Source organism: Pelophylax lessonae (genome assembly GCF_965119305.1).
Source record: "Pelophylax lessonae genome assembly, chromosome: 2".
NCBI lineage: Eukaryota > Metazoa > Chordata > Amphibia > Anura > Ranidae > Pelophylax > Pelophylax lessonae.
Window position 1 is genome coordinate 606,970,806 of NC_138769.1, and position 15,097 is coordinate 606,985,902.

At 51.1% G+C, this 15,097-nt stretch overlaps 1 protein-coding gene across 1 annotated transcript in view; it reads right to left on the bottom strand.

Moving 5' to 3' along the window:
* Positions 1 to 15,097, bottom strand: part of EIF4B (eukaryotic translation initiation factor 4B) — a 119,997-nt gene that overhangs the window by 48,942 nt on the left and 55,958 nt on the right. Inside the window, exon 7 of the mRNA XM_082244639.1 lies at positions 534 to 656. Within this exon, the coding sequence (XP_082100765.1) occupies positions 534 to 656 (123 nt within the window). The remainder of the gene's footprint in view (positions 1 to 533; positions 657 to 15,097) is intronic.

Genomic DNA, 15,097 nt, shown 5'->3' on the forward strand with positions numbered 1-15,097 from the left:
TTATAGCTCTATGTTTGAAGCCTGAAATGTGGCAAAAGGTCGCAAAGTTCAAGGGGGTCGAATACTTTCGCAAGGCAGTGTGTGTGTGTGTGTGTGTGTGTGTGTGTGTGTGTGTGTGAGAGAGAGTGAGAGAGTGAGAGAGAGAGATATATATATATATATATATATATATATATATATATATATATATATATATATATATATATATATATATATATATATATATATATATATATATATATATATATATATATATATATTATCCATCCATCCATCTATATATATATATATATATATGCTAGTTATGCTAAAAGTGCACTCATCCGATAAAATTTTCCAGTAAGGAATATGCAGTCCACACAAAACATTTACAAAGCAGAGAACAGAACAAGTGCTACAAACCTTATGAATGTAGGTCAAATCACACAATTATAGAAATTAAAGAAGAAGTGCAATGCAAGTAAAGCAATCAAAGTGATCAAATTTGAAAAAACACATCAAGCACTTTTATTTTGCGCATGTTTAATATTTGCCTCTATCAAAATCTCGGCGATCACGGTCATCGTAGCGATCCCTTCCTCTGTCTCGATCATAGCGGTCATCCCTGCGTGGACCATCACGATAGCGGTCTGACTCATATCGGTCATTTCGATACCCTGTCAGAAGATTGGCATTAGTATTCAAGGTCTAAAGAAAATATTTATCATGCTCTCAAGCAGCCACTAGATTCATCTAAAGGTAAAGAATACTTCAGTAGCTTAGCACTGCTTGGGGGGTGTATATACACCCACACAAATACACTGCTCAAATAAATTAAAGAAACACTTTTTAATCAGAGTATGGCATCAAGTCAAATAAGCTCCTGGGAAATTGATCTGGTCAGTTAAGTAGCAGAAGAGATTGTTAATCCGTTTCAGCTGCTTTGGTGTTAATGAATGAAATTAACAGGGGCACTAGATAAGCAACAATGAGACTACCTCCAAAACAGGAATGGTTTTACAGGTGGAGGCCACTGAACTTTTTTTTCCCCTACTCATCTTTTCTGACTGTTTTTCACTAGTTTTGCACTTGGCTAGGTTCAGTATCACTACTGGTAGCAGGAGGCGATACCTGGACCCTATAGAGCAGGGAGTCTCCAAACTATGGCACTCCAGTTGTTCAGGAACTACAATTCCAATCATGCCTAGTAAGGTCTGTGAATTTCAGAGTTTTACAATGCCTCGTGAAACGTGTAGTTCCACAACAGCTGGAGGGCCATTGTTTGGAGATCCTTGCTATAGATGTTGCATAGGCATTCCAACTACTCCAGGATGGCCCATCAATACGTTTCATTGCCAGAAGGTTTGTGATGTCTCCCAGCACAGTCTCAAGAGCATGGAGGAGATTCCAGGAGACAAGCAGTTACTATAGGAGGAAAAAAGGAAAAACTGGATTTTTGTCCCACCGTAAAATCCTCACTGAGGTTCACTGACGGACACAGCTGCATGTCCTCTAGACCCTTGGGCTTATGCTGCTTTCTTCAGGAGTAGGACTAGGCGGAAACAATTTTGGCTATGCCCCTGACACAGTCCCAGGTGGTATACCATCACTTCCTGCTCTAGGACTTCAGTTTGTAACAAGCAGCATCAGAAGAATACATAACCCAACCCAACAGAGGGGCCAGTACTGTGTCAGTGAACCTCAGAGAAAAGGTTTTTATGGAAAGAAAAACCCAGTTCTTTCGTTCACCGACAGACACAGCTCCAAGTCTTCTAGACCCTTGGGATGTCCCAAAGCACTATCAACATGAGGGGTGGGGAAAAACTGAATTTTTGTAAAATCTTACCGTAAAATTCCTTTCTCTGAGTCCTCCGACAGTCGCCGCCCACTCATACAGTCTTCACCAATGGGGTATTGACTTCCTCTCCTTAGGAGTAGCTAGGCCAAAGACTTGTTAAAACAAAAGCATTTACATAGACACACCCATGGGGGCTGTCCCACTGGTCCAATACCCCCCCTGCAATAGCCATCCCAACTCAGTTTGGTAGCAGCAGTTAAAGTGTATAAGAACCCCAAAAGAGGGCCCGGGGCGGCGACTGTCAGAGGACTCAGAGAAAGGAATTTTACGGTAAGATTTTACAAAAATTCAGTTTTCTCTTACGTCCTCCGACAGTCGCCGCCCACTCATACAGTCTTCACCAATGGGGATGTCCCAAAGCAGTTTAGACATGAGGGGTGGGAAACGCAACCATCAGAAAAAGGCAACGCAGTACCCATATCAGAGAAAGGAACCTTACATGAACAGCAAGGGAACCTTCTGGGCAACAAAAAAGCTGAACAGGAGCAACAACCCTGGAAAGCAAAAAACCAAGGGGATAAACAACCCCAACAGCCAGGGACCCACACAAAACCTGGGTCCCCTACGGCAGTGGTCCTCAACCCTGGTCCTCAGGGCCCACTAACAGGCCAGGTTTGCAAGATAACTGAAATCCATCCCAGGTGATAGAATTTGCTGCTCAGTGATTGCAGTACTCTAGTCTGCATCTCCCCAAGGTAATACTTAAAATCTGGCCTGTTAGTGGGCCCTGAGGACCGGAGTTGAGGAACACTGCCCTACGGTACTGCCGCACAGAGAACATCAGCTGATGCCAGAACATCACTTTTGTAGAATTTGGAAAAAGTGTGCACTGAAGACCAAGTCACAGCCTTGCACACCTGGGCCACCGAAGCCTGATGCCGGGGGGCCCAGGAAGTACTCACCGATCTGGTAGAGTGCGCCTTGACAGGCAAGGGTGGTACCTGTTCCCTCAACGAATAGGCTTGAGCAGTAGTCTGTCTGATCCATTTTGAAAATGGTGGCCGCAGATGCAGCCATACCCTTCCGAGGTCCCTCAGGAAGGACAAAATCTGATTTTCGAAAGGATTCAGTCGACGATGGGTAAACCCTGATCGCCCTGACAACATCCAAAGAATGCAAGGCAATCTCTTTAGGATGCTTAGGATTCGCACAGAGCGAGGCAAGACAATGTCCTCATTGAGGTGAAAATCCGAAACCACCTTTGGAAGAAAGGATGGGTTAGGTCGCAAGACCACCTTATCCTTATGAACCACCAGGTAAGGGGAGCGGCAAGACAACGCCGCCAACTCCGACACTCTGCGAGCAGAAGTGATTGCTACCAGAAAGGCAACCTTTATGGATAGCAGAGGCAACAAAATTTCCCTGATTTTTTCAAACGCGGAACGTTGCAACACAGAACCAAGTTCAAGCCCCATGGAGGCAGAGGCTCTCTTCTAGGAGGGGACAAGTGACGCACACCTTGAATGAAGGTGCGAATCAATGAATTAGACGCCACAGGGCGCTGAAAAAGAACAGCCAGTGCAGACACCTGGCCCTTAATCATGGCCAACGCAAGGCACTGGTCCACACCAGACTGAAGGAAAGCCAACACTCTCGCCACCGAGTATGAACGAGGAGAGAAACCCCTGGACTCACACCAGGCAAAATAAGCTTTCCACGTTCGGTAATAAATCTTACCAGACAAGGCTTTTCTAGCCTTGATTAAAGTAGGAATGACCTCTGAGGAGAGACCCCTGTCTCTGAGGACCTGGCTTTCAACAGCCAAGCCGTTAAAGCCAGCGACTGTAAAGCAGGATGGAAGATCGGTCCCCGAGACAGCAGATCTTCCTGCATTGGCAGCCGCAATGGAGGCTCGACAGCCATGTGAACGATGGACCGGCGTGACCAATCCGGCGCCACCAGAATCACCAGTGTTTGTTCCGAGGCCAACCTGCGAAGGAACATGGACAACAACTGAATCGGAGGAGAGGCATAGATCAGATGATACTGATGCCAAGGCACTACCAACGCATCCAAGGCGTCTGCCAGAGGGTCGCGCCTTCTTGCCACGAACCTGTCCACCTTGTGGTTTAACCGAGACGCAAACAGATCCACATCCGGGGATCCCCACTTCGCACACAGCATTAGAAATACCTCCAGGTGCAGGGACCATTCCCCCTGGACCAGGGTCTGGCGGCTCAGATAATTGGCCTGCCAATTCTCTACACCTGGAATGTGAACTGCCGATATCGCCGGGACATGAGTCTCGGCCCAAGACAGAATACTGGTCACTTCCTGGGCCGCCCGGGCACTTTTGGTGCCCCCTTGGTGGTATATGTATGCCACCGCAGTGGCATTGTCCATCTGCACCCATACAGGACGGCCCTGAAGACGATCCGACCAATGGAGCAGGTTGCCCAGGACGCCACCCCAGCCCGACAGGCTGGCATCCGTGGTAATCACCGTCCACAGAACGGCCGGAAGGTCTTCCCTTCTGAAACAGCCGGGGACTGAAGCCACCACAAGAGATCCATTCTGGTTTGGCGACTCAGAGACACTCTCACGTCCAAGGACTGAGGTAGTCTGTCCCATCTGGCCAGGATCTCCGCTTGGAGAGACCGCGTGTGAAACTGTGCAAATGGTATCGCCTCGAAGGCCGATACCATCAACCCCAGGGACCGCATACAGGTCCTGAGTGACGAGGAGTCATTGTCCCTGAAGGACCTGACCTCGGACTGCAGGGTCTGGAGCTTGTCCTCCGGCAGAAAACGGAATTTTTGTAAAATCTTACCTGTTAAATTCCTCTCTCTGAGACCTCCGACAGTCGCCGCCTCCTCTAAGTCATCACTGTTGGGTATTGACTTCCGCTCCGCAGGAGTAGCTAGGCATAAAGACTTAGTCAAAAGAACAAAGGCATTTGCATATACACACCCATGGGGGCTGTCCCATCTGGTCAATACCCCCCTGCAGTGACCACTCCCAACTCAGTTTGGTAGCATAGCAGTAGGTAATAAGAACCCCAAAAGAGGGGCGGGGGCGGCGACTGTCGGAGGACTCAGAGAAAGGAATTTTACAGGTAAGATTTTACAAAAATTCCGTTTTCTCTTACGTCCTCCGACAGTTTCCGCCTGCTCTAAGTCATCACTGTTGGGATGTCCCAAAGCAGTATAGACATGAGGGGTGGGAGACGCAACCGTAGAAAAGGCAACGCAGTACCCACATCAGAGAAAGGAACCTTACATGCACAGTAAGAGAACCTCTGGGCAACAGAAAACAATGCTCAACAGGAGCAACAGCCCAGGAAAGCAAATGCCAACAGCCAGGGACCCATAAAAAAACAAGGGTCCTTCATGGCACCGCCGCACTGAGAACCTTGCGGCCAAAGGAGGCATCAGCTGATGCCAGAACATCTACCTTGTAGAATTTTGAAAAAGTGTGCACCGACGACCAAGTCGCAGCCTTGCACACCTGGGCCACCGAGGCCCGATGCCAATAGGCCCAGGACGCACTCACAGATCTGGTAGAGTGCGCCTTAACAGGGAAGGGTGGAACCCGTTCCTTCAAAGCATAAGCCTGTTCAATGGTCTGTCTGATCCATTTGGCAATAGTCGCTGCGGATACAGCCATGCCCTTCCGAGGTCCCTCAGGAAGGACAAAGAGGGAATCAGACTTCCGAAACAATTCTGTAGACGACAGGTAAACCCTGATTGCCCTGACAACATCCAAGGAATGCAGAGCAGCCTCCTTAGGATGCTTGGGCTTCGTACAAAGCGAAGGTAGGACAATGTCCTCATTAATGTGGAACTCAGAGACCACCTTAGGAAGAAAGGAGGGATGCAGACGCAAAACCACCTTATCCCGGTGAATCATCAAGTATGGAGAACGTCAAGATAACGCTGTCAGTTCCGAAACCCTGCGAGCCAAAGTGATCGCCACCAGAAAGGCAACCTTCTTAGACAGCAGAAGCAACGATATATCCCAAATGTTTTCAAAGGGAGCATGCTGTAACACGGACAGAACCAAGTTCAAGTCCCATGCAGGTAAAGGCTCCTTCCTGGGAGGAGCCAAATGTCACACACCTTGAATGAAGGTGCGAACCAGAAAACGAGACGCCACAGGGCGTTGGAAAAGAATAGCCAGTGCGGACACCAGGCCCTTGATCGTGGCCAGCGCCAGGTGCTGATCCACCCCAGACTGGAGGAAGGCCAAAACTCTCGACACCAAGTATGAGCGATGGGAGAACCCCCTGGACTCACACTAGGCGAAATAAGCCTTCCAGGTACGGTAATAGATTTTACCAGAGGAGGATTTTCTAGCCCTGACAAGGGTAGGAATGACCTCAGAGGAGAGACCCCTGTCCCTCAGGACCTGGGTCTCAACAGCCAGGCCGTTAAAGCCAGCGACTGTAAAGCAGGATGGAAGATCGGACCCTGAGACAGGAGATCTTCCCGCATTGGCAGCCGCCACGGAGGGGCCACTGCCAGGCGAACAACGTCGGCGTACCAGGACCGGCGTGGCCAATCCAGCACCACCAGAATCACCAGGTGCGGTTCCGAGGCTAACCTGCGGAGGAACCTGGATAGCAACTGAATCGGAGGAAAGGCATACATCAGACGATACTGATGCCAAGGGGCCACTAACGCATCAGAGGCGTCTGCCAGCGGATCGCGCGTTCTTGCCACGAACCCTTCCCACCTTTCGGTTTAGCGGAGATGCGAACAGATCCACGTCCGGGGATCCCCACTTCGCACACAGCATTTGGAAGACCTCCGGGTGTAGGGACCATTCCCCCTGGTCCAGGGTCTGGCGGCTCAGATAGTCGGCCTGCCAATTCTCCACACCCGGAATGTGGACTGCCGAAATTGCCGGGACATGAGTCTCGGCCCAAGACAGAATGTCGGACACCTCCCGGGCCGCTCGAGCACTCCTGGTGCCCCCTTGGTGGTTGATGTAAGCCACCGCTGTAGCATCGTCCGTCTGTACTCGGACAGGACGGCCCCGGAGACGGTCGGACCACTGGAAGAGACTTCTCGCTCGCAATTCCAGCACATTTAATCGGGAGGGAGGACGACTCCTCCGACCAAGTGCCCTGGGCAGACAGGTTGCCCAGGACTCCACCCCAGCCCGACAGGCTGGCATCAGTGGTAATCACCGTCCACACCAACGGACAGAAGGACTTGCCTTCCGCCACCGACGGGGACTGGAGCCAACACAGAAGAGCCCATCTGGTCTGACGACTCAAGGAGACACTCAGATCCAGGGACTGAGGTAGTCTGTCGCACCTGTCCAGGATCTCCGCTTGGAGAGCCCGCGTGTGAAACTGAGCAAAGGGTATCTCCACGAAGGCCGAAACCATCAATCCCAGGCCCCGCATACAGAGTGACGAGGACGGGCTGTCCCTGAGGGACCTGATCTCGTCCCGCAAAGTCCGGAGCTTGTCCTCCGGCAAGAACACCTTTGCCTGAGCAGACTCCAGAATCATTCCCAGGTAGGGAAGACGAAGCGATGGAGGCAACGTCGATTTCTGAACGTTGATGGTCCACCCAAACTCCTGGAGCGTCTGTACTGTAGTGGACAGATCGCGCACTAGGTCCTAGCTGGCACGTGATCTCAGAAGTAGATCGCTCAGGTAACAAGACCGCAATGCCCTGAGCCCTCAGCAGGCCCAGAACCGGCGCCAACACTTTGGTAAAAACCCTTGGTGCCGAAGCGAATCCGAAAGGTAACGCCACAAACTGGTAGTGGTCCTCTGCGATAGCAAACTGAAGGTACCGCTGATGACCCTCGAAAATGGGGGGGGGGGGGGGGATGTGCAGGTATGCATCTTTTAGATCTATCGAGGCCAGGAAGTCTCCCGGACTCAAGGAGGCCACCACCGAACGGAGAGACTCCATACGGGAACTTCCGAACACGCACGAGGCGGTTCAGCGCTTTCAGGTACAGAATAGGACGCACTTTGCCCTCCTTTCTGGGCACAGTGAACAGATTTGAATAAAACCCCCGAAACCTGTCCCGATGAGGCACCGGGACAATCACCCCCTGAGCAAGAAGGCCCTGTACCGCTTGGTGCAGGTCCTGCAGACGCCCCGGAGGCAAATGAAGATTTGAGGGAAAGAATCTGTCCACCGGCCGGGAAAGGAAATCGATCTTGTATCCCGATCGAACGATTTCCAGAACCCACCTGTCCGATATCCGGAGCAGCCAAGGTTGGAGGAAACCGCGCAAACGTCCCCCCACCCCTGAAACGGGTGAGGGCGTCCCTTCAGGCAGAGGCGGACTGACCCGCCGAGCCGGCATTGCCTGACTTCTGCTTACCCGCCCAGGGCTTCTTCTGACTGCCCTGGGCCTTGAAGGGCTTGCCCTTGGATTGGTTCCGAAAGGCACGAAAGGACCCCTGAGTGGATCTAGGCACAGAACCCTGCTTGCCTCGAAAGGACTTGTTCTTCGGGTTCTGGGGCAGCAAAGTGCTCTTGCCCCCCGTGACGCCTTTTACCAGGGTATCCAAAGCTTTGCCAAAAAGGCGAGAGCCAGCATAGGGAAAATCAGCAACTGTTTTCCATGAGGACTGGTCAGCCGACCAGCTCTTCAGCCATATCCGTCGCCGGTTAAGTACCGAGACACTAGAGAGGCATGCTACTAAAGGGGCCTCATTCAAGGCCGCATCACACAGATACATGATTCCCTGGTGGATTTGATCCAGCATTTCCAGCCGGGCAGGCGGAACATCAGACACGAGGTTGCTCCTAAGCACCTTCGTCCAATCAGCCACCGCCTGAGCCACCAAAACGGACATAAACAGGTCTGAGCAACAAGCCCGCCACCGTATAGGAATGGCGGGCCAGAGACTCCAACCGCCGGTCCGTGGGATCCCGGAAAACCGGGGTATCCTCAGAAGGGACCAAGGTAGCCTTGTTTAACACAGCCACAGTGTGATCTACCTGTGGAGGCACACACTATCGTGATTCCGTAGCCGGTACAAATGGATAAAGCAATTTGAACCAACTAGGCACCAGGAATGGACGTTTTAACGTGCGCCACATTTCATTAACAGTGTAATGAAACTCAGCTGGGCAGGGAAAAACCTGCACCAACTTGCGGGTTCTGTGCGTCCCAAATGAGGACACAATGCCCGGAGGACAATGCCCGGAGGACAGGGCTCATCCTCCAAATGTAGCGTTTCCTTAACAGAAACAATTCATCCATGGTCGCCCGCTCTTCAGGCGACCCCGGGGAAGAGGTAACAGGAGAGAAAAAAAACTGAGCCAGAAATGACAATACAGAAAGATATTGAGAGCAATAACTTCAGAGGAAAAGGAAGTGCTGCTAGAGTAGGCTGAACTTATAGGCTGCATGACTCAGGGAAAATGGCTGCCCCATAGGATTGCATGGAAGGCTCCGCCAAAATGGCCGCCCGACATGCGGTCAGAACGATCGTTCAGCTACCGCAAAATGGCGGCTGATGGCGCCAAAAACAGCATGTAGATTGCCCATAGAGAAGCTAAACATGCCTGCCCATACCTAAAATGGCGGACCGCGCAGTTTTACCCCGCCGCGACCGCCACACACACAGTCTGCACCCCCAACAAGCACCGAAGTGACACAGGGAAGGGGACCCCCAAAAACATACAGCACCGCATGCACAAGCGATCCCCGCAGTGACCGCATCAGGGAGTCACACAGGTACAGACATGGGGGACACACAGCAACACAGGACTGCCACCCCAGACAGAGGCCCCACACAGACATACTTACCTGTACCAGATGGCGTGGGGTGCCTCTATGAACGGAAAGCCGCTGTCCTCATATAACCTCATATGACAGGGAGTGCCGTTTGCCAGGGACATGACACTGCAGCATCGCAGATGTGTCCTGTGAGGTAGCCACCTCAGGGCTGCATCCCTGCTGCGAACAGGGATGGGTCGTTCATAGTGCCAGGACGAACCATGGCTGAACGCTTGATGGCGGGCTGGGGGTCCATCTGACCCTCTGCCCTGGAGAACCCGGGCGGTCAGTCCGAATCCCAGCACCGCAGGAATCCATCTTTTTCCGAAGAAACGACTAAAACTAAAGCTGACAAAATAAACAGCTAGTGAAGAGAAAACTGACATTTTCAAAAGAAAATCAAATAAAAAAAGGATTAGATAGGCTGAGACTATAGCCCCAGCACAGGAAAGCCTAACTACTCCTGACGCTAGGCAGAATGAAACTGAGTTGGGAGTGGTCACTGCAGGGGGGTATTGACCAGATGGGACAGCCCCCATGGGTGTTTATATGCAAATGCCTTTGTTCTTTTGACTAAGTCTTTATGCCTAGCTACTCCTGCGGAGCGGAAGTCAATACCCAACAGTGATGACTTAGGAGGCGGCGACTGTCGGAGGACGTAAGAGAAACACCTTCGCTTGAGCAGAGTCCAGAACCATTCCCAAATGCGGGAGACGAACCGAAGGAGATAAGGTCTACTTCTGAACGTTGATGGTCCAACCAAACTCCTGGAGCGTCTGGACCGTAGTGGACAGATCGCGCAACAGGCTCTGACTGGCACTCGATCCTAACAGGAGATCGTCCAGATAACCCAAGACCACAATGCCCTGTGCCCGTAACAGGCCCAGAACAGGCGCCAACACCTTGGTAAAGACCCTTGGAGCCGAAGAGAGACCAAACAGTAACGCCACAAACTGATAATGATCCTCCGCGATAGGAAACCGGAGGTACCTCTGATGACCCTCGAAAATGGGTATGTGTAGATACGCATCCTTGTGGTTAATAGAGGCCAGGAATTCTCCCTGACTCAGAGGCCACCACCGAGCGGAGCGATTACATGCGGAACTTTCGAACGCACACGAAGCAGTTCAGAGCTTTCAAGTCCAGAATCGGACGCACTTTGCCCTCCTTTCTGGGCACAGTGAACAGATTTGAGTAAAACCCCCGAAACCTGTCCCGATGAGGCACTGGGACGATTACCCCGAGCGAGGAGATCCTGTACCGCTTGATGCAGATCTTGTAACCGCCCTGGGGTCAAATGAAGATTTGAGGGAAAGAATGTCTGCCGGCAGTGAAAGAAATTCGATCTTGTACCCCGAATGATTTCCTGAACCCACCTGTCCTGAACTCGGAGCAGCCAAAGTTGGAGGAAACCACGCAAGAGTCCCCCCACTGCTGAAATGGGTGAGGGCTCCCCTTCAGTTGCCGACTGCCGACCCCAGACAGAGGCCCCACACAGAGTGTACTTACTTGTACCCGATGGCGTGGGATGCCTTATAACGGGAAACCGACAACCCTCAAAAAAAAAAAAAAAAAAAACTTTGCAAGCCTTTGCAACTGCAGCCTGCAAAACGGTGACCAAAAGCAGCAGCCGGAGATGCAAGTACATCCACCTTATAAAAAGCTTTGTGAATGTGTGTACAGACAACCACATAGTCGCCTTGCACACCTGAACCACCGACGCCTGATGACGGAAAGCCCAGGAGGCACGAAGCGCCCTCGTAGAATGCGCCTCGACAGAGAAACAAGGAACCTGACACTTAATAGAATAGGCCTGCACAACCGCCTGCCTGATCCATCTGGAAATGGTTGCAGCAGATGCGGCCTGCCCCTTACGAGGTCCATCCATGAGAACAAATATCGGATTTCCAAATCAACTTAAGTCACTGCCAGGTACACCCGAATTGCCCCGACTGCATTCAAGGAATGTAGAGCAATTTCTTTAAGATATTTCCGCTTAGGACACAAGGACGGTAACACGAAATCTTCATTCAAATGAAACCCCAAGACAACCTAACAGGGTCATAACACCACTTTGCCCCTGTGAACCACCAGGTAAGGTGACAGGACAACGCAGTCAACTTCGACACCCTACACGCAGAAGTAATAGCAACCCATAAGGCCACCTTCTGCGACAGTGAGCAAAGAAAGTTAATGGATGTTTTCAAAAGGAGGCTTTTGAAGTACTGACGGTACCAAATTCAAATCCATTAGAGGCAACAGGGATCGCACCGGAGGAGCCAGATGGTGAACTCCCTGGAAAAAAAGTGTGAACCAAGGCCTTCACCGCCAATGGCCTTTGGAAAAAAATTTGGCCATAGCAGATATCTGGTCCTTGAAGGTGCCCAGAGCCAAACGTTGATCTACACCTAGTTGTAGAAACTCCAACAGGTGAGACACATCAAAGGAACCGGGAAAAACCCCGAGACTCACCCCAACTAATGTACGCCTTCCAAACTTGATAAACCTTCCTGGAAGTAGATTTTGCTAGCTTTCAACAGCATAGGAATCACTGACTCTGATAGCCCTCTGTCATTCAGCACCTGGCTTTCAATAGCCAGGCCGTTAAAGCCAGGGACTGTAAAGCAGGATGGAAGATTAGTCCCCGAGACAGATCTTCCCTGAGAGGAAGTTTCCAGGGGACGTCTTGCTACCAGCCTTTCCAGGCCTGCGTACCATGACCGGCGATGCCAGTCTGGTGCCAGCAGAATGACTGGAATCCCTTCTACCTAGATTCTGCGTAGCAGTCTCAACATAAGTTTTATTGGAAGAAAAGCGTAAAATCAGACGATACTGAGCCCAAGGGGCCAGCAATGCGTCTGCCAGAGGATCCCGAGACCTTGACACGAACCTCTGCACCTTCCTGTTGAGTCGGGAGGCCAACAGGTGCACATTGGGGGTCCCCTACAGAAGGAACAGCTGATGAAACACCTTCGGGTGAAGAGACCATTCTCCTGTATCCAACGTCTGCCGACTGAGATAGTCCGCATGCCAATTCTCTACCATCACAGGGCATCCCTGCAGACGATCCGTCCACTGGGACAAAGTCTGATCGCCCGAATAGCCAGTATGCTGATCGGCAGAATGGACTCTTGAGTCCAAAGACCTTGGGTCGAGTACACTCCCAAGACACCTCTCCACCTGGACAGACTCGCATCAGTGGTAATCACTGTCCACTGTACAGAGGAAGAAAGGATTTTCCCAGGCGAAGCGCCGGGCAGTGGAGCCACCATATCAGAGACCCACTTGTACCCCGACTCAACAGGATCAGATCGTCCAACAGCAGCGAATCCTTGTTCCATTTGGCCAGAACCTCTCTTTGCAGAGGTCTGGTATGGAACTGACCAAACTGAACCGCCTCGAAGCAGAACCAGCAGCGCCCGCTTTTGACTTACCATTCCAGGGGATCTCAAACCCTTTTCAATCGATCCAGATGGACGAAAGGGCCGCTTATGAGCCGAGGAAAAAAAGGCCCATGTTTACGACGAGGTTCCTTGCCCTTAGCCACTTACGGAAAGAAAGTACTCTTACCTCCCATAAGGCCCTTAAAGCGGTTGTATCCTCACAGGGGAAAAAAAAAAACCTGCAGGACAAAAGGCATAATGAGCTAGTATGCATCGCATACTAGCTCATTATGAAATACTTACCTTAAAACAAAGCCCCGACACGGTCACCTGGACACAGCTGAGGGAGCTGTCATGTTCCCTCGGTGTCTTTTCCAGGTTCGGGGGCTCAGGCGCTGTGAGTGGCCGGAGTCACAATGACGTCACTTTCCGGCAGGGAGCCGGCAAAGAGCTCTTAAAGTCCGCCGGACCTTCAGAGCGCATGCGCCGCTGGTTTTAGCGGCTGCATGCAGGGTGAATATAAAGATATTAATTTTACTTACAGGCAAGTCTTATTATAGGCTTACCTGTAGGTAAAAGGTAAAAAAGCGTTGATACTTTCGCTTTAATGATCTCTTCCATAGAGGCACCAAACTAATGCTCACCTACAAAAAGGTAGATCAGTCAGCACCTTTTTAGAAGCCTGGTAAGCCAACCAGTAATGCAACCAAATCATGCGGCGAAGAATCACCATTGTCAGATACCCTACCAGTCAAGGGGGCCACATCCAAATATGCCTCATAGATGTACTGTAGCCCCTGGTGTTGACCCCCTTCCAGATGCTGGCGTAAAATTTTTGCCTATTCCGTTAAGGTCTGGGATACCAAGGTGATAGCAACATTAAACCTGCCACAGTGAAAAAGTTAACGGACCAGAGGCTCAGCTCTCTTGTCCACAGGATCCTTAAAAGGATGGAGAATCCTCCACCGGCAAAAGTGTGGCCTTATTTAGCCTGGAAACCTGAGAGTCCACCGACGGTGGAACCTTCAGTTTCTTCAGGAGAAACTCCTCAAAGGAATATATAGCGAAACGCGTATACCAACAGTGCATTTCAGGGAACCCCACTAACTAGTGACAAGCTCGTCAAAACAGGCAGCAAAGGGGAACCCCTCAGTCACCTTGGAAGATCTGCGGGTGCCAAACTGCACCTGCTTCACCAACTCAGCATCAGCCGACACCTCCAACTTTAAAGCTTCCTGCATGCACTAACACAATCAATGCTTCCACCAGCGCTTTTTCACACGCAGCTGCAGAGGAGGAGGATTCATCCTGTTAGAGCAGTGGTCCTTAACTCCGGTCCTCAGGGCCCACTAACAGGCCAGATTTTAAGTATTACCTTGGGGAGATGCAGACTAGAATATTGCAATCACTGAGCAGCAAATTATATCACCTGTGATGTATTTCAGTTATCTTGCAAAACTGGCCTGTTAGTGGGCCCTGAGGACCAGGGTTGAGGACCACTGTGTTAAAGCACTCAGGGTGCGTGGACACAGACCCAGTGGGCTAACTCGCGTCCGCGGCGGCCAAATCCACCTCAGACTCTGACGATACACGTGAAGGCGTGTGAGGGGCTTCTTGCTAGGCCGCCTTTGCAGGGCCATATGAACCTTTGACACAAGTGGCTTGTCATGGCCGCCAGGGCAGACTGAGCCCCAGAGGGTCCCACAGCTTCAAGCAGTGGGCCAGGTGGTGATACAGGTTCCAGGGGCTCCATGGTTAAATCAGAGCCACACTGTGCACAAAAGAAAAAGTGTTTTTTTTTTTTTTTTTTTTAAACATTTGGAGCACCACAAGTATCAGCGCACCTGAGGCGCTGTATATAGCAGAGAAAGGATCGTATACCCACAGGACTCACCACCCCAGTGCTGGAGAGTGCCAAACAGCCTGCCACACTGCGATCAAAGGAAGAGCCGACACTGACACTAGAGGCCCCCGCTGCACATCTCCGCACTACAAGAAAATGGCCACCGCTATAGATTACAAAGGGAAACCCAAAACCTGGCTGCCGGACTACACAAACATGGCTTCCGAGGCTAGTGAAAACCATCCATGGCAAAATGGTGGCGCTGAGCAAAACCCCACTGGACCCCAGGGAACTAATAGCCCACCAGGGGGGACGCACTAGCAGGCCAGACTG